The sequence below is a fragment of the Scyliorhinus canicula genome, chromosome 25 (genome assembly GCF_902713615.1).
Source record: "Scyliorhinus canicula chromosome 25, sScyCan1.1, whole genome shotgun sequence".
Taxonomy (NCBI): domain Eukaryota; kingdom Metazoa; phylum Chordata; class Chondrichthyes; order Carcharhiniformes; family Scyliorhinidae; genus Scyliorhinus; species Scyliorhinus canicula.
The window spans coordinates 4106000-4133855 of NC_052170.1; the positions used below are offsets into that span (position 1 = coordinate 4106000).

The window sequence follows — 27856 nt, forward strand, 5'->3', positions numbered from 1 at the left end:
GCGCTTGCACTGTGTTGTGGCATGACGCACATTCTAGCCGTGAACGGTGTTTTAAAACATGCATACCTACTGATGCATGTTGCAAACTGCTTCTCAAGAATCATTTTTACTCAAACCTTCATCCAAGTCATTTCTAAACATTGTAAATTGTTGACAGCCCAGCACTGATCGCTGTGGCACTCCACTTGTCTCAGCTTGTCAACCCAAAAAATGACCCATTATGCCTACTCTCTGTTTCCTGTTAGCTAGCCAATCCTCCATCCGTACCAATAGGTTACCCCCAACACCATGAGCTCTTAAACCCTTGATGTGGCATCTTGTCAAATGCCTTCGGGAAACCAAAGTACAACACATCTACCAGTTCCCCTTTATCAACTTTGTGACTTCCTCAAAGAACTCCAATAAATTAGACAAACATGATTTATCTGTCTCAAAACCATGTTGACTCTGCCTGATTGCATTGAGATTTTGAAATTCCAAGCCTTAATGATAGACTCCAGCAATTTCCCTCTGGCAATTGTCAAGCTAATCTGCCTGAAATCTCCTGATTTCTGTCTCCTTCCTTCCTTGAATAGAGGAGTTGCATTCTCTATTTTCCAATCTGATGGGAACCTTTCCAGAATCTTGGGAATTTTCAAAATTTAAACCCAATGCCTCAGCAGCCACTTATGAAGTCCGTGAAGACCTGGGGACTTGTCAGCTTTAAAAGGATGTAGGCACAAGATGCAAAACAATTAGTCATTTCCCTTCGACCTTTTTAGTCCTTGTTCCCTGCTCACTATTTATCACTGGTAGTTACCCTGCTGAGCTTCAGTCAGAAGTGTCACAGCTGTGGGTGGCATGGTGGTGCAATGGTTTGCACTGCTGCCTCACAGCGCTGAGGACCTGGGTTCGATGCCGGCCCTGGGTCACTGTCCCTGTGGCTGGTAACCCATCCCCCTGTATCACAAATAAGCCCCCTGGACTTTCTGGGTCTCCTCTTTCCCCCCCAATTATGGGGGTAACCCAACCCACCCTCCCAGAGATCCATAAATAGGGGTACCCCCCCCCCCCAGAGTCCCCCTAAATAGGGAGACTCCTCACAGTCCTTGCAGAAATGAGGCCTCTGACAGGAAGCACGCCCAGAAAAGAGAAACCGGTCAGGAAGCTGGAGACCAGTCCAGACAGAGGCAGTGAAAAAAATTATTGTACCACTCAACTGGGCAATCTACCTGCTGGCTCAGACAGAGAAAGCACCACATGTCAACTCCTGGAAAGAGAAAGCAGTGACCTGCGTTTAAACCTCTCAGATCCTTGAGCTGCAAGCCATTCATTCATTTCCCTACGTGGGCTGTGATTGACAGCTTCCACACAGACAGCTGTGAGCCTTGCTTCATGGTTCAGTAACTCTAAAGTGCTCTGACCACTGTTTGCAAACATCAACCACTTCAAAGAGAGTTAAGTGCTGTCAATTTCCAGCTGAGCACTTCACAAGCACTCAAGCATGAAGGGGGTGATCGGGATGCACTTATTGTGAGAGAATGGCGAGGGTCCAGGGTCCGGAGAATATGGTGCCCAGTCCGCTAAGTGGATGCAAAGGGTCATTGAGACCCATTTCCATCCCCCCCACTGGCTCATGGGCGTGAACCCCGATTCCGCCACCAGCGGGTGGCGGAGGCGGTGCCCGATACTCCACCGCATTGGGAACCCCACTACCAGCGGCGAGTGGTGTAGGATTTTGCCTGATGTCTCAGATGTTCTGTCTAGTATTGAATTCCGGCTTCCTTAATAATGTTCTTAATAAATGCACAATTTCTTCTCCCAAAGAGCACAAGATGGTATTATGAAGGAGAGTCAATCTTGGGTCACAGACCGGGCTCAAAAAATGTTTCAGAAGACAGGAGCTTGGAGTCCTGAAAGAGGTCACTCGGAGGAAATAGAAGACACGCAGCCAAACTCTCAGGTATAAATTGGCAAAACATTTCTCTCAGTTTTATTGTTTGGCACCAGAACAGTTAAGTTGCTTGATTTACAATCTTCTGATTATGTGCAAAAACAGAGTCCCGTTCTGGGTGGGATTAGCGGGGTTGTTCATCGATGCTCGGGAACACCCCGCCAAGGTTGCACTCAGTTGCAATTCCTGGGCTCCCCAATATCCCGGCCCTCCAATGGGACCTGTGGACCCCCCCCCCCCCCGCAACACACCTGTTTGGAGGTCCTCGAGCGCCCCTGACCCCATACCCCACCTCATATGGGCAGGGCACCTCTGGGCCCAATCCCTGGTGCGGACAAAATTCCACCTGGGCACCTTAGAATGCCAGTCTGGCATCCTGGTAGTGCCACCTGGGTAAGTGCAAAATTGGCACCCAGGTGGCACTGCCGGAGTGCCTCGGTGGCATCAGCAGTGCCAGGGTGCCACCGTGCCCAGAGGCCAACGACCTGGGGTCCTCCTATTGCCTGTGGGGACCAGTGCTAAACGACATCGGGCTGGGGTCTTCTCAGCGAGGCTGGTAGATTCTGGGAGCCGGTTAGATCCGGCGTAGAGGGGTGTGCTTGTGTGTAATGATGGTCAGGAATCCCAGAGGCCTCTCGCGGGATCTCCTGGCTGCATCCGGTCCCGATTCCGCCCACTGTCACACCTGTGAATTCTGGTTCATTAATAATTTAAATGCCTTTTTCTGCCAGAATCCGAAAATGCTGGCTCCTGTTGCCTTTTACACTTCCCCGCAGACTATTTGTAACCTTAGTTTGGACAGACTGAAGCTTTTGGCAATAATTTTGCCTCAAAACATCTTTGCATTCTCAATACAATAGACTTTAAAGTAAACTTCTGAAAGTAATTTGAGACATTTTATTCTATTCAACAATTCCAAATGTAAATATCTGAGTCCTTGAAAATAGTTGTTCGAGTTTTCATCTTATTTTGAGAATATTTTTGTTTCGGGGCTGCAGAGAACTCACCCCGGCCTCTGCCAAAGCTGCTTCTACAGGCGGCTCTGTGGAGCTGAGTTTGAGCTACAGGTTCACCTTCATTCTCTGAGCCTCTCATCCTTCCTACTGAGGGGCATCTATCCGTCCACACCATCCCGCATGCTGACCTGGAAAAACATGGGCAATCGTGAATACCAATGTATCGGAGCTCTACCCAAAACCTTTTGAATGCCCAAGAAGTACCCATATCTTTTCAGCATTTTATTTGTTCCTTTATTATTGTCCACCTTTCTTTCAGCTCTAACAAATAAATTTATTAACCAGCTGAGTCCCTCCCTGCGCCATTTGGTTACTGGACCCCGTTCTGTGGTTGTTGTACTTTGTAAATATTTTATTTCACCTTGGCCCTTTATCTGACCTTCGTACCCCAGAGGTGGGGTTTATCAATTTGAGAGTCAAATTATTATCAATCACCATTAAGTGTTAGAAAACTGGCACTTGTTGCGACACGGTGACACAGTAATTAGCACTGCTGCCCATGGCGCCAAGGACCCAGGTTCGATCCCAGCCCTGGGTCACTGTCTGTGTGGAGTTTGCACATTCTCCCCGTGTCTGTGTGGATCTCACCCCCACAACCCAAAGATGTGCAGGGTAGGTGGATTGACCAGGCTAAATTGCCCCTTCATTGGAAAAGAATAATTGGGTACTCTAAATTTATTTTTCAAAGAGTAAAAAAAGAATACTGGCAGTTATCCAGTTAGGTATTCTAGTTCTATAATAGACTTTTCACCAACATGAATTACACATAAAATCTGCAGAGTGTTCTTTATATTGGGCAGCACGGTAGCACAGTGGTTAGTATATTAAGTGGCATGGTAGCACAATGGTTAGCACTGTTGCTTCACAGCTCCAGGATCCAAGGTTCGATTCCCGGCTTGGGTCACTGTCTGTGCGGAGTCTGCACGTTCTCCCCGTGTCTGCGTGGGTTTCCTCCGGGTGCTCCGGTTTCCTCCTACAAGTCCCGGAAGATGTGCTGTTGGGTAATTTGGATATTCTGAATTCTCCCTCTGTGTATCCGAACAGGCGCCGGAATGTGGCGACTAGGGGATTTTCACAGTAACTTCATTGCTGTGTTAATGTAAGCCTACTTGTGACAATAAAGATTATTATTATTACATTTAAGAAGTGCATTTATTTAGCACCTCTCTGCACCAATTGGAATGCATCAACTTAAAATGCATTTGCTTCCAGTGAATTACTTTGAAATGCAGTGACAGATAGACAAGTGTGAATGCCAACAAACAGCAATAGGTTGACTGTTTCCTGCAGGTGTCAGTTGAGGCAGAAACGATGGTAAGGATAACATTCACAATTCCCAAGTTCATCGCGCTCGTTTGCCAGCATTTAGGAGTGCTGAGCACAGGAGAAAGGATAGAGGAGGTATGGGAAGGGAACTAAGGCTGAATGGCCAAAAAGAACACAGAAATATCCCATTGCACATGGATTAATGTGCTATGCCACAGCCTTTCAGACCTTTTCAGCAGCATGTCATAAATCGCAAGATATTCTATGTTCATGTACCACTCGCAGATGACCCATGTTGCTCAGTATGAGCCACAGGATATTCTGTTGTATACAATAAACAAAACATGGTGTACTTGGTGTGGCAGCAAAATATTGCAGGAATCAATATTTCAACTCGTATTTTATCTTCTCCAACCTCAGGAAGTCGTACAGGTCACCCAACCAAACCTCTACCCCCGGTGGCGATGCCAACCACCACTCCAGTAAAATTCGCCACTGTGCAATGAGAGGTGAAGGCCACGACATCAACCTTCCTCTTCTCCATGAGCTCCGGCTTCTCTGAAACCCCAAATATCGCCACCAAAGGTCCACGGCCTCCTCCACTATTCTGGCTAAGACTGTGAACACTCCCACCCAGAATCTTTCCAATTTCTCGCAACCCCAAAACATGTGCGTGTGATTTGCTGGCCCCCGCCCAACCCCAGTTTAGTTTCATCCGCCAGAGGAAAGAGCCTCCCTGCTTCCATCCTATCCATTCCCTTCATAATTTTATATGTTTCTAGAAGAGTCCCCCCTCATTCTTCTAAATTCCAATGAGTATAGTCCAGTCTACTTAGTCTCTCCTCATAAGCCAATCCTCTCAACCCCAGAATCAACCCAGTGAATCTCCTCTGCACCCCCTCCAGTGAATCTCCTCTGCACCCCCTCCAGTGCCAGTACATCCTTTCTTGTGTAAGGAGACCAAAACTGTACAGTGTTCCAGGTGTGGCCTCACCAGCACCTTATGCAGCTACAACATAACCCCCGTGCTTTTAAACATCATCCCTCTAGCAATGAACGACAAAATTCCATTTGTCGTCTTAATTAACTGCTGCCAACATTTTGCGATTCATGCACAAGGACACCCAGGTCCCTCTGCACAGCAGCATGCTGCAATTATTTACCATCTAAATAATAGTCAATTTTGCTGTTATTCTGACCAAAATAGATGACCTCACATTTACCAACATTGTACTCCATCTGCCAGACCCTTGCCCACTCACTTAAACTCCCCCATACCATCTATTCTCCCCCTAGTGGAAGTGATGCAGTCCCTTCTCTGATGCTAAAATGTAATCCTAACCTGACATGTTCTCCGAAGCATTTACTATCGTATGTGCGTGCACAAAAATTATAATGGAAATATACAAATAGTGGCAGAATGTATGACTTTCAATATGGGGACTGCACCCCATCAGTACTCCTAGTTCAACTATTCCTTGGCTTGTACTTCAACTGAGCTCTATACTTTGCACATTCTATTAAAAAAAAGTTTGGGGAAGATTGATTGTATAATTATGTTTATCCATACATCAAGTCAACCTTTCCATTTTAAATTCTGAATTTATGAAGGAATTTATTATATCTAAACTTGTAATATCTCCCTGTATCCTACAGAATAAACTGCATCATATGACACAGCAATTTGACATATATTGGCCAAGGAATCCCCTGATAACCACAAATTATTTCTCTATAAACATCCGTGAAGCTGCTCAATGCAAGAATAAGCCAAGAACTCGAGCAGATTCGTCCTAAAATAACTAAATTAGTCTGTGTTACAGAATAAGTGATGTCCTGGAGCAATTTCAAGACATTTAATCTCACCACACAGTGTTTGTCCTTGTAATTTTCAGAGATATTTTTACCACCCACCCACCCAGTTAGTCTACTCACTCTATTCCCAGGTAACCATTATTTTCTCTGTAGCCCACATTGTGATAGCTTACATAATAGCACTCCAAAAACAATTCATTACATGAAGCACTTTCTGCCATTTCAACAATGAGATGAGGCATTCTATAAGTATATTATAATAAGTCATACTTCAATGTTAATTTGACCATATTCATATTACCAACTGTGCTATGAATGGGTTTCTACATTGCCATAAGGGAGAGCGATCTCTATCTTAATGCTGATTTGGAGCTAGTGTCTACCCATGAGAACTGAACCTGGTACTCATCTGTCTATGCCTATTTATGAATTCTTCTCATAACATCAACTAACTGTGATGGGCAGAATGGTGGCGCAGTGGTTAGCACTGCTGCCTCACAGCGCCAGGGACCCGGGTTCAATTCCAGCCTCGGGTGACTGTCTGTGTGGAGTTTGTACTTTCCCCCCGTGTCTGGGTGGTTTTCCTCCGGGTGCTCCGGTTTCCTCCCACAGTCCAGAGACGTGCAGATTAGGTGGATGGGCCGTGTTAAATTACCTCTCAGTGCCCACGTGGAAAGAGGTAGGGTCTTGTGAGGATTAGTGGGTCGAATGGCCTTCTTCTGGACTGTTCAACGGATTTTATGGATGACTGACAGTTTTGACAATAATGCAGAAATTTCCATCGACCAGCTGGACATTCAGCCACAAAGAAACAGGGAGGGAGGGAGCACTGTCTTGTTATCTGTGTGACCGTGTTTTAATCCAGACTCATTTCAGTGAAAGCTTCCTTTCTCTGACAGTTGAAAGAGTTTCATATAATGTAAGTTTACGACAATCTTAAATAAGAATAGAAAACGCTAGAAATACTCCTCAGTAGGTCTGGCAGCTTCTGAGGAGAAAGAAACAGAGTTAATGAGCCTTTGGCCATTAACCATGACAAACGGCAACTGGCCTGAAACATTAACTCTCTTGTTTCTCTCTCCACAGATCCTGCTCGGCCACATTATTTCCAACATTTGTAAACTTAATTCCAGACTTCCTGTACGTTGCTCTTGTATTAAATTAATTTCAACTCTGTTCACAATTGCCATAATCGTGCTCATTCTTCTTAAGTTCACTGCCCGAAGGCAGGTCCTTGGTGATTACCCGTTGATTTTTGCCAAAGTGGCAGGGTATTTTACTGAGGGAAGGGTGAGGAGGCTGGATCCCAGTCTGCCTCAGCCAGAACAGGGACTGAACCCCATGCTGTTGCCGTTATTATGATCCATACACCAGCCATCTAGTTGACTGAGCTAACTGGGCCCCGTCCTACTCATAATTCCTAATTGATGATGAGGTGCAGAATGGAAACACCCCACTGGCATCTCTGGAGGTTAAATAGCAATTTTGTAGTACAGTGGAGGGAACTTCACTCTGTGTCTAAGCTACCCATAGCCTGACCTGGAACTGTTTTGTTGATGTTCCTGAGGACAAAAATGAGGGAAATGTTTCCCAAACTAATGAGAAGAAAGTTTGTCATAAAAGTGGAAATAAATAATTCAAATAAATGTATGTGCCTAAATCATAGTTATGAGATTGGAGAGTTGATCCTGTAATTCGTTACCTAATAGCATTAGGAATGATCCCTGAAATGAAGAGCTTGTCGAATGAGGAACGGTTGAGGACTCTGGGTCTGTACTCAATGGTGTTTAGAAGGATGAGGGGGGGATCTTATTGAAACTTATAGGATACTGCGAGGCCTGGATAGAGTGGACATGGAGAGGATGTTTCCACTTGTAGGAGAAACTAGAAGCAGAGGACACCATCTCAGACTAAAGAGACCATCCTTTAAAACAGAGATGAGGAGGAATTTCTTCAGCCAGAGGGTGGTGAATCTGTGGAACTCTTTGCCGCAGAAGGCTGTAGAGGCTGAATCACTGAGTGTCTTTAAGACAGAGATAGATAGGTTCTTGATTAATAATGGGATCAGCGGTTATGGGTAGAAGACAGGGGAATGGGGATGAGAAAAATATCAGCCCTGATTGAATGGTGGGGCAGACCCAATGGGCCGAGTGGCCTTATTCTGCTCCTAAATCTTTATGGTCTTATTATGAAAATGTTACTATCATAAGGACTGCAGCAGTTCAAGTAAATGATCAACCACCATCTTCTCAGGCCACCTGTAAATGGGCAATAAGTATCACATTGCTAGTAATGCCTAGAATCCAAGGGTGACAGGACAAATCACCTCATGTACAGGTTAATTCTTGAGTGTGTGCACCTTCTAAGTTATAATAATACCCCTTTCTTTCTTTTGATGTTTGTTTATGTCAACACATCGAGCATGGAGCAGGGTGTACTGCTTACTATCTGCTATTCCTCAGTACAAATTTGAATGAGGGGCCTTCCAGCTCGCTCAGTTCCAGCTTTAAGGCTGACGTTTCCTCCCCTTTAATACCCCCCCAAATTTGGCTTTGTATTGCAGGCTGTGGAGATGCAAGAAATGGGGAGGGACGGCTACTCGGACAGCGACCATTACCTCCCGATGGAAGGCCAAAGTCGAGCAGCCTCCATGCCACGGCTTCCTGCAGAAAACCAAGTGAGCTCAGTGAGATGTACTCTGCTGCATCCTGTATCATTTCCCAATCGTTTGACTCTTTCAATGCAACCAGTGACAATGTATCCAATGAGTTCTCATTCAAAGCATCACAGTGGAAATCAATTAAATTGTAAACACGTCCCCAAACAAATTGTTCTTTTAGTTAAATTACAGGGCAGAAAACCAGTAACTAATAAAATGTTTAAAGGGGGAATTAACCTTAGAAATTGCAATCAATTAATCGGCAGCCAGTTTTGTGGAGCGACATCTGATGCATAGCTTTCAAATACTTGATGTTTTTTGTTCAAAATCTCAGGTGAGGATCATGTCCTTGAAGGTTATTTAAAGTTCTGTGCAGCTCACACACTGTGCACATTATTTGTTGGCTATCAGTTAGATCCTGCCCACTGGGTCCTGCCTCTTCGGTAACCGATTTACAAGGGGAATGGATACACACACTCTGCCTGAATCTATGTTAAAATGTTATTTATTTCTGGTAAATGCGAGTGTAGGACTAATCAGGGACCCACCATTTTACTGCAATTCAATGAGGCTCAAATCATCAATGATAAAGTGAGATTTCAAACATTAATTCCTAACAAGGAAAAATTTACTACCTTTCAAAGAAAATGTTGTATTTGGGTGATGCAGCACTGAAAGAGTTAAAGTTGCCTTTTTATCTGCATGTTTTCCATTTTCTTTTTGGAAGTTCTCCACCATGACGCGAGCATTCCTGAAAAGGGGATAGGACCTCATTTGCTAGCATTGCGGGAATGCTGAAGATAATCTCTGCCGTACAATTTCCTCTTGGAGTTTGACAGTAAATCTTTACGATCTTGAATATAACTGGCTCAGTGAAGGCTCTCGAATCTTCGAATCAAGTGCTGACGATGACGCTGTATTGACACATTTCAAACGGAAATGTTGAAAGCACTGTGAGAACAAAGATATTTCATCAAGAAATAGACAGTTACTGTCTTGTTTGAAACAGTGATGTTATTTCTCCCCATCTCCCAAAAATAAGCTCAAAGATTCAGCCCTGTTTGTGACCACAATGAGTGAACATTGGGTCTGTACATCCCTGTGGACTGTTCTAAAAGAAATAGTGATTATCCCTCCGTTAAATAACAGATATAGGACCAACCCACTTATATAAGAAATTATTAATTGAAGACTTTAAATCAAGTTTCTCTCCTTCTCCTCTGGTACTAGGATAGTAAAAACATTCACAATTGTGCTTAGAGTGCCAGACTAGGATGGTCGTGAGAGCCCAAAATCATCCAATTATGACATTTCTGTAGGAGTCGCTAATCCAACTGAACATCCTACTGCCACCAGTAGATGTCTATGAAAGCTGACCTTCCAGCAGTGACCCGGTAGACAATGATGGGGAATAGGAACTCTGGCAAAATTAAATTTTGCCTTCACAAGCTCAAAGACACTAAAATCTATTTTTGTGACCTCTGCCCCACCTTAGTAAAGACCAAGTTTCAAACCGACCTGTTCTTCCAAATCTTACAAGTAAATGAAAATCTATCTAGAGCATGATTTCCCTGTCTCCCAAGTACTCGTACTCTGCATTTGGATGAAGTTACGACAGTTATAGGTGGTGCTTAAGATGACGATATTTTGAAGGCGATACCTGTGTTGTTCCAAACTGCAATGAACTCTGAAGTCCATTACTGTCTTTGTGAAATTCTTTGTTTTGTTATTCGGCAGCTTTATAAGCGTTAACTGAGGGCCTGATTTAACTGTGCAAGGTGGGTTTTGAGTAAGTTGAAACCAGCCCTCAAATTACACAACACTCCGTAAATAGTTTCTGGCAAACATCTTTACAGCTTAAACTAGTGACATCTAGTGGTAGAACATGACATCTCGTGGTAGATTAAAAAAGGAAAGCTGTCAACTACATAAAACCTGTTCATTAATAGAACTGAAGATAGCGAACTTAAATAGTTTAAGTTCATGAAAATGCCATATTTCAAAAGACTAGATATTTCACTCTCAAAACTATAAAGTTATTTGAAGTCAAGAGTACAATATTTAAATAATAGTTTTATGTAGCTCATTTCTTCTCTCACATTGAAGCATTCTCTCTCACCCCCTTTCCCCTCACATGCCAGCTCCTACATTTATTCTCACTATCTCTACACATTTTCCCCTTCTCCTACTCTCCTTCCCATTCTTTCTTTTCACCAATGTTCACTTGCACTTTCTCTCAGGCTTGTTCACTCTGATTAACTCTCTCTGTATCTTGCTCTTCACTTTGCTCGCTTATGAACGCTTTCACGCTCCTGTTTAGAATATTTAAGTGGGAGGTGGTCTCCCATTTGTCACGAAGCGCTGGTGAAAACAACACAGCGACACTCACGGGTCCAGCACATATTCTATCAGCCAGTTTGTGAGTGAGAAATTGAACCTTGCTGCACTGTGTCTTTTGTAGAACAGTGACAAGAAGCAACAATTTCACAGTGCTTAAAATAAATCCGGCACCAATTTTGTTCAGATTGATTTTTCAAGCACCCCCAGCAGCAACCTAAAACATGCCTTAGGTTCCTTCCACATGGGAATGAGGAGACTAATGCCTGTACTGAGGACTCCTCTCCGAAATGGGAAAGAGACGATTGGAGTGCATGTTATGGCCTATAGAGAGGATATGCCGGAAATGGTAATATCTGTGCTCGCTCTGCTGATGGTTTGTCAATGGTTGCTGTGGCAAAAGCAGCAGCCACCATCAAAACTGTAAGTAAACGTATTTTTTCAGATTTGTCACGGAGCCAGCAGAAGTGCTCCTGAGGAGGGCTGCCAGTTTGCAATTACCCGCCTCCCAAGTGTCCTACATCCAACCCCACCTCCACCCCAACCCCCACCTCAGCCCCTGCATCCCAGTGGGCAGCACGGTAGCACAGTGGTTATCACTGTTGCATCACAGCTCCAGGGTCCCAGGTTTGATCCCCGGCTTGGGTCACTGTCTATGCAGAGTCTGCACGACCTCCCCGTGTCTGCGTGGGTTTCCTCCGGTTTCCTCTCACAGTCCAAAGATGTACAGCTGAGGTGGATTGGCCATGATAAATTGCCCTTAGTGTCCAAAAACATTGGGTGGGATACTGGGTTACGGGGTTACAGGGATAGGATAGAGGCGTGGCTTAAGTGGGGTGCTCTTTCCAAGGGCCGGCGCAGACTCGATGGGCCGAATGGCCTCCTACTGCACTGTAGATTCTATGTTTCTCTTGAATTGGAGCAGTCACACTAACAAAATGAGCTGGATGCGAGGAAGCCAGGCTGAGACATGTTGTGGAAAGTCTTGGGTGAAAATGTTATGAAACTAAGACGGGCAATAGTCATTGAATTCAGATTAATAGTTGTCCCAGTTATGTGCTGTTAAATAAGTGAATCATAAGTTTGAACCTGTTTAAACCCAAAACATACTTGACACCAACACCACGGGCAAGATTCAGCGGACCTGAGACGAACATCACGAGCATGATTCAGCGGACTTGAGTTAAAGTCCTCTGAACGGCATTTTTAGCGGGTGTTTCTCGGCGCCTGCAGCACTTTCAACGGCACTTTGCTGCTGTTTTTCACCTCGGTGAGGAACTCCCCATCGAGGCCACTATTTAAGTCATTTCCTGCACTGGGGAGCTGACCACTCTGGGATTGGAGCATCATTTTTAAAGGCAACCCTGATCTTTCTATCCCCCTCAGCACCCCACCACGATCTCCGGAACCTCCACTTCACCCAACCTACTTCTTCTGGGGTCCTCAAGTGCCCCTCACCCCACCTCTTATGAGTAAGGCCCACTCAGGCTCAACCCCTGGCATGGGCAGCCTGGCACCCTTGCAGTTCCCCTGCCAGCCTGGTAGTGCCACATGGTCATCCTGGCAGGTGCCCGCATAGAGATGCCAAGCTATTAGTGCCAAGGTGCCCTGGGAGTGCCAGGGTGCCACCCTGCCCTGTCCCCAACCACACGGGGGTCTACAACACCAATCTAACATATCTGCCACATCATCATTGCTAAGTTCAAAAGTGGAACATTGAAGGGGTAAATGGCCCACTTCTCCTATTCCTATGAACATTTGCTACAAAAGGGATCACACTTGTTTTTCCCACATTTACCAATCACTCGCAATAATGAAACAATTCATAATGCACCAGGCTTCACAAAATGCCGCCACGTTGTTTGCACATAAGGTCATCAGGCCAAATTGGCAGATGTCTTCTTCTCTCTTGTTATGATACAGACAGTGCTCTTTAAACACATGTTCACAGTGGCTTTGGAACTGTGTTCTCACAAACACTTAATAATTGGATTATTCTGAATCTTCCTGATAGCTTTCCGAACAGATATTCTTGGAGATCTTCCCTGATGTGATTAGTGTTTGACTCCAGCATTCACTGATATAGTCATTCTTTCTAAAACCCCTGTACTCTAGAATTTCTAAATACATTTCTGAATCAGTTTCCCAATATAATCATAAAATTAAATGTTGATTTAATGGTTGAAGCTCTAACACTGGAATATTCCAACTGTGGGGTATTCCTGCGTTACAGTGAGGTGATGCCATAGCGTACTTGGTAACGTTGGTGTCCAGCATGTTTACTCTCCAAGCAATGATTGGCTGTCAAGCTTTGTGAGCACAGACTTGAAGGTGCCATAATTAGATTAATTAGATGGGTGAGCCATTAACGACAAGGAAAAACAATGGCTACTTGCTTAAAATATTAGAAGTTTAATGTTGAAAGCTGCTGTATGTAATCCACATTGTGTAAAACTCTTTGAATCAATTTTGCAAAATGATCTCATGCAATTTGATAATTTGGAGCATTCCTTGAGCAACTATAGAATGTGAGGCTTAAGGTAACTTAAATATCATCAGCAGCTCAAGTGTGGAGATTCTGCTGATTTTCTCCATTCTTACACCAAAGCAACATTAAGTAAGGCAGGAACCCTTTCTAGGCGAAGCAGAAACAGAGTCAATCTGGAAACTAATTCTCTCCCTGCGTAAATATTTCCCATTCCAAACAATCTGGAAAAGCGGCTGATCGAGGCAGGAATTCATAATCAAACTTTCCCAAAGGAGACCATCATTTTATAATAATGTTTGCGTTTATGTTGTGTCTTATTGCATCAAAGCAGTCACCAAATTAACTACTTTTGAAGTCCAGTAAATGTTGTTAGTAGGGAAATACCAGTTATTAGTAATGTTAGAAACAGGTGCTATTGGTTGAGGTCTGGCATAGCACGTTACTCTTTTGAATATGGCCGGGGTGGGGGGATCTTTAACCATCAGAACAGGCAAACAGATGTTGTTGAGATTCATCTGAAGAATATCGCTTCTGACTCGCTGAGCTTGTGAACTCAAATCCCTGCAACTTGAATCCACAACTATCTGACTTTGAAACAATAGTGTTATCGCTTGAGCTGATCTGATATCCTGCTGCACACTAGCAATATATATAAACATAATTCCTGAATAAAATTCAATGGGAAACGTGTCATTGAATGTTAAGTGCAACTTCAAACAAAACCTGGTGAACCTATAGTCTATTTTACACAGCCACTCCTTACTGATCACCAGTTCATTTCATCCTCACATCCATTATTTCCTTGAATTGGAATGTTCTTAATGAGGATTCTTCCCAGAGGATTTATCTCACTCTGAATTATGAAATCCATGTCCACTCTGTACTCATAAAAGAAAAATGTACCACTCTCTTCTGCTTTACAATAGCCATTTGTTAGCCTAATAGAAATCTCGGGGCGGGATTTACCAGCAGTTAGCGCCGGTGGGAAATTCCGGTCCCACATCGGCGCACAGGTTTCCCGGTGGCGAGGGCTGCAGTCAATGGGATTTCTGAGACCGTTAGATCCCGCTGGCGGGACGCCTCCCCCACTGATAAACACACGTGGGGTGGTCAGTAAATCCCGTCCAATGTCTCTAAACTCTTTAAGGTGAAAGTGAAACATTTCTGCCAACATATTTGGGATTTCCAAACCCCTGATCTCCCTTTAGCCTTACCATTTATTTGCTCCTCTGTTGAAGGCTGTGGCTCTGTTGAGGTAAAGTTGACGACTCTGTATATGTTCCATATAATTCCTTGTGCAGTTTTTTGGCCCCCGGTCCTATACACAGTGCTATAATTTTCTATACCTACTATTATTATGGAGGATCTAAAGACACACGACACAGTCAGCTATAGGTAAAACAAGCAGCAGTTCATTCAATACAAGTATTCATACAGGGGAATGCATTCTCAATTCAAAGATGCACTGTTTCCATCAGTTTTTCCATCAGTTACCACCTTCTGATATCTCATCTTCAACTCACAATTTATTATTTTGTATATCTAGTTTGGTAGGTCCACAATTACAGATGAGTTTACAAGGTAGTCATGGATAACCTGGCCTTTAACACAAACAGTGCCCATATTTTACTGCAGTGCCCAGTCATCTGTATATCTTAGCCTGTCCTGAGCTCAAGCAATCAATTTTATCACAGTATAACTCCGAGATAATTCATCAACCTATTCACATTCCTTTGCTTATCATGGACTGGCCCATATACAGGTTAGTCATTAACCTTCTTGACTGGCCAAATGTTCACCTTCCCCACCACACCCACTCTAGTTTGCTTTGTAACAGCAAATATTCATCAACCAGAAACTTGGTCAAGCTTGGGTGACCCCATGATAGACCATGATCACTTCTGTGTAGAGGTGGAGGAAGGCAATGTTACAGAGCTGGAAGTGGGTGGTGTAAGAATCTGATACTAATTATAGTTTTCAACTTAAACGTTTCATTGTGTTGGATCAAGGCCAGAACTTTTCAATTTATTTTCAGTGTTGCCTTGGGCAGGAAAAGCAGAGGGCATCCCACCAGCAGCCTTGCTGGCTATTCCTGTCATGTTTTTAAATACTTTGTGGGAAAAATAGGAAGGGGTGGGTCCCACAAAGTCATGCTCGTGGGGGTGGGGGAGCTCAATCACCTGCACAGGGCACCCCATTTTAAGCATCAAATTTTAAAAACAGACACGTGATAGAACCCCTCCACCCCCGGCTGGTGCCCCTGTCCCTATGGACATGGAACCCCTCCCACAGACCATCCCCACCCCCCTTGGCACTGCCCCATGGCAGGGGGATCAGGGATAATCGAGCAGATCCACCAGCAGAGAAGGCATTTTGAGGCTCCACTAAGTCTGCCGTTCCTGCCTCCGAAAGGAGGGGTGGAAAATTCCCCCTCTTCCCCAGCTCTTTGATTATGGTCAGTGTCTTTAAGTAGCAGTCATACCGAGAGATAAACGCAATTGTCCAGCTTTTCCTCTGGGACAGGACCTTTCTCAATTCTATCAATTATGAAGAAAAGATTAAGGTTTTTACATGTCTCCAGGCATGCATTCTGCCCTTGAAGATATCTTCTGTTCTGATTCCTATCAAAGCACTGGATGTCAACGATCTAGAGCTTACTTTTGTGAATTGTATTGACAAAGCTTTCATCAACAGACACAAAGCACACATTCTACATCGACAGCAGAGCCCACAATGTAATGGACTGATATATCAAACCCTACAGCATCCTGGGAATAAACAATTTCACCACTTCACTATTTCCAGCTACAGCACAAATCCAAAATCTATCAATGAGATAAAAATAAAGCATTAATGTTAATCTTATGAAATTTTCAGAATTTTATCCTGGGTCCTAAGTCTTACGGGCTTGATAGTAGTTGGGTTCGTGGAGTGTTCCTAAAAAGGTTAGATGAAGCAATTTAAGTTTTATGTAAACAAATAAGTTTAATATTACAAGAAAGCATGCAATTTTATTGGTTATACAAAGAAAATAAATCAGACAATAAAACGACACAATGGCACAGTGGTTACCACTGCTGCCTCACAGCTCCAAGGTCCCAGGTTCAATTCCAGCCTTGGGTGACTGTGTGGAGTTTGCACTTCCTCCCCGTGTCTGAGTGAGTTTCCTCCGGGTGCTCCGGCTTCCTCCCACAGTCCAAAGCTGTGCAGGTTAGGTGGATTGGCCATGCTAAATTGCCCTTAGTGTCCAAAAAGGTTAGGTGGGGTTACTGGGTTACAGGGATAGGGTGGAGGTCTGGACTTAAGTGGAGTACTCTTTCCAAGGGCCGGTGCAGACTCGATGGGCCAAATGGCCTTCTTCTGCACTGTAAATTCTATGATATACCCTGAAAAGAAAAGATAACTCATAATTTCTATGAGAGAATCCAAACTTCAACCTCTACTTAATGCAACTACTAGACTTTAAAAGAGATCCAGGTATCACTCAAACATCAAAATAAAATATTACCTTGATCCCCAAGAATGCGAGACCCATTGATCGATGGATCTGAAGTGGAGGACCAACAACTCTCCCCTAACAAATCTATTTTTGAAATGGGGAAATGCCGAGGAAATCAGAAGCACAAAGGGACTTGGTAGTCCTTGTTCACGATTCTCTTAAGGTTGACGTGCAGGTTCAGTCAGCAGTCAAGAAGGCAAATGCAATGTTAGCATTCATGTCAAGAGGGCTAGAATACAAGACCTTCTGAGGCTGTATAAGGCTCTGGTCAGACCCCATTTGGAGTATTGTGAGCAGTTTTGGGCCTTGAATCTAAGGATGGATATGCTGGCCTTGGAAAGGGTCCAGAGGAGGTTCACAAGAATGATCCCTGGAATGAAAAACTTGTCGTATAAAGAACGGTTGAGGACTCTGGGTCTGTACTCATTGGAGTTTAGAAGGATGAGAGGGGGGATCTTATTGAAACTTACAGGATACTGAGAGGCCTGGATAGAGTGGACCTGGAGAGGATGTTTCCACTTGTAGGAAAAACTAGAACCAGAGGACACCATCTCAGACTAAAGGGATAATCCTGTAAAACAGAGATGAGGAGGAATTTCTTCAGCCAGAGGATGGTGAATCTGTGGAACTCTTTGCAGCAGAAGGCTGTGGAGGCCAAATCATTGAGTGTCTTTAAGACAGATATAGATAGGTTCTTGATTAATAAGGGGATCAGGGGTTATGGGGAGAAGGCAGGAGAATGGGGATGAGAAAATATCAGCCATGATTGAATGGCAGAGCAGACTCGATGGGCCGTGTGGCCTAATTCTGCTCCTATATCTTATGGTCTTATGGTTTAACAATTCAAATTATGTTGAGATATTTATGATGAATGTTTTGGTGTTGTATAACTAAAAGGTGGTGTGGAAGATGGTCATTCACTCAGTAATAGAACACCCCCAATCATTATCCCATATTGGGGATAATAGGCCTTCCTACTGTAATTAGGTTGCCCATTCAATTTCTAAGAATGTTTTTCATTTCTTGAAAATTAAGCTTGGGTTACGGTCATGTTGGTCAATCTGTTTGGTCAACGTGTTGAGTGTAGTAAGATAAAAGACTTGGGGCCCAGTGGTTCTTTATCAGATTGTGGTTTTACCTATCAGAACTAGCATTGGACTTTTGTGCTAGTTGTCACTGCAAGGATCCCCCGGATAGTGGCTTCTAGAATACGTGTAATCTTTATCAGCAATATCACGTTGATGTGAAGGGAGTCAACAATGTTGTGCTTGGTCAATTTTGCCCTTAGAAGAATGCAGCTGACTGTAGGTTTTACTGAAAAGTAATTTTTCAGTTAATTTATTGTATCTATCCCATATATTTTAGCCCTTATTCCTTCACAATGCCTCACCCCCCCCCCCCCCCCCCAACCTACCTATTCAAGAGCAAAGTTGTCAGAGACTCGAAGCAGATTTCTTTCCCATCTACCTGGCCAGCAGATGGACTGCACATACATCGAGGAAATTGAATAAATTATACTGAAGCTTTGGTTTTGGTGGTCAGTAAACTGCCTAGCCTTCCACCGAGCCACATAGGACAAGAAGGCACGAGTCAATCGGCATCATTACTGGTCACACTCTTAGCAGAGGTGAAAACATTGAAATTACCTTAAGAGGGCATTATTCAGCAACCTCATGAATGGTGACAGGCTCCACGCCAGGCGCCGGGCAAATCACGAGTCGCCCGACTTGCTTCTCCCGGCGCAATCTGGGTCTCACCCTCGCTGGGGGGGGATCCAAGTCTGCATATTTAGCTCATTTAAATACCCAGAAGCCAGATTCACCTGATATTCAAATGTCGCCTCTGGGAGACCTCACCAAGTTGCTGTTTACTACTGGTCCACACAAACAGGGACCAGATATAAGGTCATTAGGGGGTCGGGGGTGGGGGGGTCTCTTAGGCCATTAGAGACCTCTGGGTGGTCAGGGACGGGGCAGGATGGCACCCTGGCAGTGCCACCCTGGCATTGGTGATACTATCATGGGTGCCAGGGAACCACTAACCCCGCTTCTGTTCGCACTGGCAATCGAACCACTGGCCATTGTCCTTAGGTCGGTGGACGGGCGTTCGGGGGAGGGGGGATTGGCGGGGAGGGGGGTTGCAGGGAGCACAGGGTTTCGCACCACGCAGATGATCTGCTCCTCTATATTTCACACTCCCTGACCAGCATGGGAAAGATAACAGGACTTCCTCAGGAGGTTCGGCGACTCCTCCAGTTACAAATTCAACCTGGGGGATGAGCGGAATCTTCCCGATGAAGCCCCGAGAGAGAGCAGTGGAGCTGGAAGGACTACCATTCAGAGTAACCCAAACCAGGGCGGCACGGTGGCGCAGTAGTTAGCACTGCTGCCTCACGGTGCCAAGGACCTGGTTTCATCCCGGTCTCGGGTCAGTGTCTGTGTGGAGTTTGCATGTTCTCCCCGTGTCTGCGTGCGTCTCACCCCCACAACCCAAAGATGGGCAAGGTAGTGGATTGGCCAGGCTAAATTGCCCCTTAATTGGAAAAAAATAATTGGGTACTCTAAATTTATATTTATGTTTTAAATTTTAAAAAATAAAGTGACTGAAACCAAGTTCAGGTACCTGGGGATACAAGTGGCCCACAATTGGACGAGGCTCCACAAATGAAACCTCACCAAACTGGGTGAGGAGGTGAAGAAGGATCTGCGAAGATGAGACTCGACTCACTCCCTCCTTCGCTAGCAGGACGAGTACAGAACAACATGCTGCCTAGGCTCCTCTTTGTATTCAGACTGCTCCCGATCTTTATCCCCAGATCCTTCTTTTCTGCCCTTTGTCTGGGAGGGAAGAATCCCTGGGATACGTAAGACCATCTTACAGCAAGGCGGTACGTGGGGAGCTTCACCCAAACCTCCTTTCTATCACTGGGCGGCAAAAGCAGCGAGGGTGAGGGGTGGCTGAAGGAGCTGGGGGCAAACTGGGTCCGAATGGAGGAAGCCTCCTTCTCCGGTGAAGGAGCAATGATAAAATAGGGGCGGAGGGGCCTGAAAGTGGAGGAGAGATGGGGAAGAGATGGGGCAGCTGGTCAAAATGGCGCCCCGATCTGCTAGCAGCCTTGATAAAATCACTTTAAATGTGGCTTCGCTGGTGTGAAACCTCCCCAAGGCCCAAATAAACAGAAAAGTGCCATTGAATAGCGGGTTTCTCAGGACTGCAGCCACGGAGAAACACCCCACTAAACGTGCCCGATAGTGGGCCTAGTTTGAAATCAGCTGAATCTCTAGGTTAGGGAGAAAAACATCAGCCAGGGTTATCTTATTATTCTGTATTCTCTGATGAAAGTTTCCTTTACCGCTGAACGCAATTCAGTACAATGAACACAAATTACAGGCGCCGTGAGGCAGCAGTGCTAACCACTGCATCACCATGCCGCTCCTAACGGAAAGAGGGAATTAAAGATATTTGGCAGAGAAAAGCAGTAGGGAAGAGCAAAAATTTAGAATGGGACCATTTGAAATGTGGGGCCAGCCCCAAGTCATCTGTGATGAGTTTTTCTGTTGCTAAAAATTGATTTGTTTTACTGATGCCAATTCTCAAATAATGTTAGTCCCTCTAAACCCTTCCCAAAAACTGTTCACTCCTTCATCCTGAAGAAATCCTGTTGATTCAGCCTAATCTTTGATGAATATTAAACAACCAGGTGTTTTCTTTCTGCTTTTTCAACCTGCTTATTGTATATAACTGTTGTATCTTTGTGCTCTTTTTCTTCTTCCCCTTCTCTTTTTCATGTTTTGTTTTTAAAATCCCAACTTGTGTTATTTTGACAAAACTTCATTGTCTTGTGTCTTTCCACATCCTTGCTCCCGCCTTATTTCTGCTTTTCATGTCTCCCTTTTCTTTTCAATTTGGGGTGTTCTTGCTACCATTTCCTGTCACCTCTGTCCCGTCTCTGCCTCCTCCCCTGTCCCTTGTATGTCGTGTTTTCTTCTATATCCTTCTCGGTATGCACCCTCTCTTGTGGCTGTTAGCAGAGGAGGAAAGTGCGGAACCGTGGAAATAACCTCAGTGTATGTACCCTGTCTTAGTCTCTTCTCTTATGTTTTGATTACTCTTGTCTGTCTCTAAGTTTCATTTTGCCAAATGTGGAACTTGGTGGTGTCTCCCTTAAAGGGCTTGTTCAGTTGTTGAAGGGACAATGCCTAAGTAGAGCAAAGGGGGGGGGGTCAAATTTCCCCCCCCCCCCCCAAATATTTGCTTGCTAGAAGAAAACAGAATGATGTAAATTACTTTGAAATGTATAATTGTGATACACAAATCACACTGCTCCTCCCTGAAGGACAAAAGATTTGCCAAATACTTTCGTCAAGAAGAGAATGGCCCTTTAATCAGCAATGTTACTAAAATACTTGACTTCTTGAATTAATCCCTGGGTACTCTTTTCAACCAAAACGTTGTGAAGTATGCATGTGCCGATTAAGTTATTTTTAAGTTATTTTAAATTTTGTTGATATATTGAGGTTTAGGGGCAGGAGAATTTTCTTTAAAATTCTTTTGGTACTTCCACTCTTTCTCTCCACGTCTGACATTCTGCAGCAAAGGCACCAACTGCAAGTTCTCCTTATAAGCTGAGTGGTGCCAGGAACTTGCTCACCAGTGACCCTCCCCTCAAATTTCCACAGCCCGCCCACAATCAGATCGTGCTGCAAGGTCAAAGGCTCCACCAGACCTTCACCCTTTGCCTCAGAACAGATCATTGTTCAAAGCTGCATCCACTCTGGCAACGCCATGGAGCTGTGGCTAATTGTCCCAGTCTGACTGACCGATATAACTCAATGCAGATCAGTTATTGAATCGGGATCCTCCCTAGCCTCATGGCGCAGTACCACACCAGACAATGCCTGCATCCAGTGAACTATTTGGATTCTATAGTATATTTCTTTTGAGAACAAAATCTAACATGTTGACAACTGAACGTGTCCTTTCAATCGCATTGCATGCCCAGGACTTAGTATCCAGTCAGGTGGTTTAAAAGCTTGACTCTATCTTGTTTCAGGAGATTGTAAGCAGCTGAGGAACCAGCTGAAGAATTGCATGTTCCTGAGAATTTGCTAGAATGTTAACGCATGATGTAACTCTTAAAAATGCAGCGCCTGCATGTGGCGTGGTCTTTAACTGTTTGACGAATATCTCTGATGTAAGAAAAAAAACCTTTGTCATATGGGGAGGGAAGGAAGAAAATTCAGTTTAAATGGTAGTGATAGACCGATATCGAAATGTGTTGGAAACAGGCAAAACCTTCATTATTCAATGTAAGTTGAGGTCTTATGATGTCACTGAGACCCCAATGACATTTTGGCATCATTAATTGCCGTGCCTGCTGAGTTCCAAACCAGCCCAGTACACACAGCTGGAATCAGTCAAAGGGTGTCCCATAAAGGCATAATTGGAAACAGATCTGTGAACACAAAATAGTATTTGGTCATTTTTGGCAAATCTGTGCCTCACTATTTCTAAAGCTCCCCTTGATTGGCCCAACTCTCCTTTACGTCCCTGCTGCAGGCCTGTGCTCAATGAATGAATGGTTCACTGCATTTCTCATCCACCCAGAGCACACACAGCTTATAGGTGCTCAGCATGTACTGGTAGCTCACCTGTTGAAAGCAAATGTGATCATCGACATGTCTCATCAGCTGAGAGTTTCAATCACTTCTCACAGACCCCATTCCTGGCCGATGAAAATCGACCCTTTGAGTGTTCAGTCTCCGAATCAGATGTTGGCGACACCAAGAAAGGTTGCAGACAGCACTCAAAATAAATACAATAAAGAACACGCTTGCCTGTCATCTAATACAAATAATGAACACGGCAAGTGTATGGAGAATTCAATTGTTCAGGGTCTGTTCTCATGCTTAATGTTCAAAAAATCCAAACAGGAATTGTATTTTGTCCTTCATCAGGCTATAATGGATTGGATGTTTTGATATGGTACATTCAAGGACACCTGTCCACACCACTTTCCTCCCTATTCCTCAGTATTTTTTAGAGGCGATGCAAATATTTTGCACTATACATACCGGTCTATCACTAAACTCAAAAGGGACTGTTGATTTGGTACCATGTTGCTTTTTAAACAGCTAACTGTGTCATGACATTCTTTGAAAAATAACAATGTACATGTCTTGTTACCATGCATGAAAGGAAAAGGTAAGAATTGAGAGGAAAACAGTCCTACGATGGGCATAGGAGACCAATAAACATTCCCACTATCGAACATTGGAAACAAGTTAATACTATTGCTATTGATTAATGGGAAAACACTATTGTCATTGGACAATGGGAACACACTAATACTATTGTTTTGGGACACGGGGAACACACTAATGCTATTGTTATTGGACAAGGGGAACACACTAACATTATTGCTATTGAACCGGGGAACACACTAATACTTGTATTCAGCAGTGGGAACACACTCACACTATTGCAATAGAACAGGGGAATCACACTAGTAACCCTATTGAACAGGGGGAATTTTTTTACACTATTCTATAGAACAGGGGGGAACACACTAATGACCCTACTGAACAGGGGAACCACACTAATAATGCTATTGAACAGGGGAACCACACGAATAATGCTATTGAACAGGGGAACCACACTAGAAACCCTATTGAACAGGGGAACCACACGAATAATGCTATTGAACAGGGGAACCACACTAATAATGCTACTGAACAGGGGAACCACACTAATAATGCTACTGAACAGGGGAACCACACTAATAATGCTACTGAACAGGGGAACCACACTAATAATGCTACTGAACTGGGGAACCATACTAATAATGCTATTGAACAGGGGAACCATACTAATAATGCTACTGAACAGGGAAACACACTAATAATGCTGCTGAACAGGGAAACACACTAATAATGCTGCTGAACAGGGAAACCATACTAATAATGCTGCTGAACAGGGGAACCACACTAATAATGCTATTGAACAGGGGAACCACACTAATAATGCTATTGAACAGGGGAACCACACTAATAATGCTGCTGAACAGGGGAACCACACTAATAATGCTACTGAACAGGGGAACCATACTAATAATGCTATTGATCAGGGGAACCACACTAATAATGCTATTGAACAGGGGAACCACACTAATAATGCTGCTGAACTGGGGAACCATACTAATAATGCTATTGATCAGGGGAACCATACTAACAATGCTACTGAACAGGGGAACCATACTAATAATGCTGCTGAACTGGGGAACCACACTAATAATGCTATTGATCAGGGGAACCACACTAATAATGCTACTGAACAGAGGAACCACACTAATAATGCTATTGAACAGGGGAACCATACTAATAATGCTATTGATCAGGGGAACCACACTAATAATGCTATTGATCAGGGGAACCATACTAATAATGCTATTGAACAGGGGAACCACACTAATAATGCTACTGAACAGGGGAACCACACTAATAATGCTATTGAACAGGGGAACCATACTAATAATGCTATTGATCAGGGGAACCATACTAATAATGCTATTGATCAGGGGAAACACACTAATAATGCTATTGAACAGGGGAACCATACTAATAATGCTATTGAACAGTGGAAACATGCTAATACTCTGGCTATTGAGCAGGGGGAACATACTAATATCCCAGAGGGCATTGGGAACACTAACACTTCCATAAAGCAGTGGGAACACGCTAGCACTCCCATAGGGCAGGGGCAACATACTAACACTTCCACTGGGCAGTATGACCACTAACACTCCCACTGGGCTGAATGACCACTAACACTTCCACTGGACAGTATGACCACTAACACTCCCACTGGGCTGAATGATCACTAACACTTCCATTGGACAGTATGACCACTAACACTCCCACTGGGCTGTATGACCACTAACAGTCCCACTGGGCTGTATGACCACTAACAGTCCCACTGGGCAGTATGACCACTAACACTTCCACTGGGCAGTATGACCACTAACACTCCCACTGGGCTGAATGATCACTAACACTCCCACTGGGCTGTATGACCACTAACACTCCCACTGGGCAGTATGACCACTAACACTCCCACTGGGCTGTATGACCACTAACAGTCCCACTGGGCTGTATCACTAACATTCCCACTGGGCAGTATGACCACTAACATTACCATTGGGCAGTATGACCACTAACACTCCCATTGGGTAGTGGGAATATTTATATGCTGGACGTAAGGTCTGTCTGTCTGTGTATATTACATTAAATGTATGTAAAGGTAACTCGTGTATGGACAACATGTTCATAGCTAATGTTCATATGGTACATATATGTAACATATACTATACATTTAGGTAATATGTCTACAGTGTATATTTTAGCATATATAATGCATGAATAGATAATATATCTATAACTAGGATAAATAAAATATGTTTATATGATACTCTGTGATACAGCTCATGACAGAACAACGGATAAATTAAATGTGATTTTGTAGATGCCTAGACGTAAAATTTTAATGAGGTATTAGTTTTATCATATAAAATGTGCAGATATATAAATAAATGTATGACATTGTATGTTTAAGATATGCTAGAAGTGGGTGTGGCCAGCAATGGCGGCTTTTCCCGCGCTGAAGCGGGGTCAGAGAGGGAGGGCAAGGGGGGGGGGGGGGGGGAGGCCCCTCCCCCCCCCACATCGGGAGGAGTCGGAGTGTGGCAGGGGCAGCCGGGTCAGCGAAAACCAGCTGACTCTCGGGAGTACGATGGTGGATACACCGCGGCTAGGAGGGGTCCTAGCCGGGGGGGGGGGGGGGGGGGGGGGGGGGGGGGGGGGGAAGGGGGGGGGGGGGGGGGGGGGAGGGGGGTTAGGGGGGGATACCGGGTTGCTGCTGGAAAGGCCGAGGACGGGAAGGGAAGAACGGGAGGAGAGAGGGGGGGGGGGGGCCATCGCCATGGGGAACGGGTCAGAAGGGGAGGGTCGACCCGGGGCGAACAGGGGACAGGACATGGCTAATAGACAGGGGAAAGGGACGGGTCGCTCCGCGACCCGGTTGATTACTTGGAATGTGAGGGGGCTGAACGGACCGGTCAAGAGATCAAGGGTTTTTTCACACCTAAAGGGACTGCAGGCGGATGTGGCAATGTTGCAGGAGACTCACTTGAGAGTAGTAGACCAGGTGCGCCTGAGAAGGGGGTGGGTGGGACAGGTGTTCCACTCAGACTTGGACGCAAAGAACCGGGGGGTGGCGATTTTGGTGGGAAAGAGGGTGTCGTTCGTGGCGGCGCAGGTGGTAGCAGATAAGGAGGGTAGGTACGTGATGGTGAAGGGTAGGCTGCAGGGAGAGAATGTGGTGCTGGTAAATGTATATGCCCCGAATTGGGATGACGCGGGTTTTATGAGGCGCCTGTTGGGCCTCATTCCGGGTCTGGAGGCAGGAGGCCTGATCATGGGGGGGGACTTCAACACAGTGCTCGACCCTGGGCTGGACAGATCGAGTTCCAGGATGAATAGGAGGCCGGCAGCGGCAGAGGTGCTAAGGGGGTTCATGGAGCAGATGGGGGGGGTAGACCCTTGGAGATTTGGCAGGCCAAGGGCGAGGGAGTATTCTTTTTTCTCCCACGTCCACAGGGTGTACTCCAGAATAGACTTTTTTGTACTGAGCAGGGGGCTGATTTCGAGAGTGCAGGACACGGAGTACTCGGCCATTGTGATTTCGGACCATGCACCACACTGGGTAGAGGTAGAACTGGGGGAAGCACGGGACCAGCGCCCGTTGTGGCGCCTGGATGTGGGGCTGCTGGCGGACGATGAGGTGTGCGGAAGGGTCCGGAAGGGCATTGAGAGATATCTGGGCACGAACGACACGGGCGAGGTGAAGGTGGGGGTAGTCTGGGAGGCCCTGAAAGCAGTGATCAGAGGAGAGCTGATCTCCATAAGGGCACACAGAGAAAGGAAGGAGAGGCAGGAGAGGGAGAGACTGGTGGGGGAACTTATAGAAGTGGACAGGAGATATGCGGAGACACCAGAGGAGGGGCTGTTGAGGGAGCGGCGCAGTTTACAGGCCCAGTTTGACCTACTGACCACTAGGAAGGCGGAGACGCAATGGAGAAGGGCACAGGGCGCGGTCTATGAGTACGGGGAAAAGGCGAGCAGGATGCTAGCACACCAGCTGCGCAAGCGAGATGCAGCCAGAGAGATTGGGGGAGTGAGAGAGAAGGGAGGGAACGTAGTGCAGAAGGGGCAAGAGGTGAACGGGGTCTTCAGGGATTTCTACAGGGAATTGTACCGGTCTGAGCCGCCCAGGAGGAGGGGGGGAATGGAGAACTTCCTCGATAGATTGAGGTTCCCAAAGGTCCAGGAGGAACGGGTGGAGGGGCTGGGGGCGCCGATAGAGCTGCAGGAACTAGTTAAAGGGATAGGCCAGATGCAGGCGGGGAAGGCGCCGGGGCCGGATGGGTTCCCGGTGGAATTTTATAAGAAGTATGTGGACTTGGTGGGTCCAGTGCTGGTGCGAGCCTTCAATGAGGCGCGAGAGGGGGGGGCTCTGCCCCCGACAATGTCACAGGCCCTGATCTCCTTGATCCTGAAGCGGGACAAAGACCCTGTACAGTGCGGGTCCTACAGGCCCATCTCCCTCTTGAATGTAGATGCCAAACTGTTGGCAAAGGTCCTGGCAACCAGAATAGAGGATTGTGTGCCAGGGGTAATCCATGAGGACCAGACGGGGTTCGTGAAGGGACGCCAACTTAACACAAATGTCCGGAGACTGTTGAATGTGATTATGATGCCAGCAGTGGAGGGGGAGGCTGAGATAGTGG

The 27856-nt window shown here is 45.2% G+C and overlaps 1 protein-coding gene across 10 annotated transcripts in view; it reads left to right on the forward strand.

Annotated features, from left to right (window-relative positions):
• cacna1ab (calcium channel, voltage-dependent, P/Q type, alpha 1A subunit, b) overlaps positions 1-27856 on the forward strand; it is a 617073-nt gene that overhangs the window by 562348 nt on the left and 26869 nt on the right. For 8 of the 10 annotated variants that reach the window (XM_038784770.1, XM_038784769.1, XM_038784771.1 and 5 more), the window contains 2 exons: positions 1807-1942; positions 8594-8707. In XM_038784770.1, the coding sequence (XP_038640698.1) occupies positions 1807-1942; positions 8594-8707 (250 nt within the window). The remainder of the gene's footprint in view (positions 1-1806; positions 1943-8593; positions 8708-27856) is intronic. The other 2 variants (XM_038784774.1, XM_038784777.1) reach the window with 1 other exon arrangement.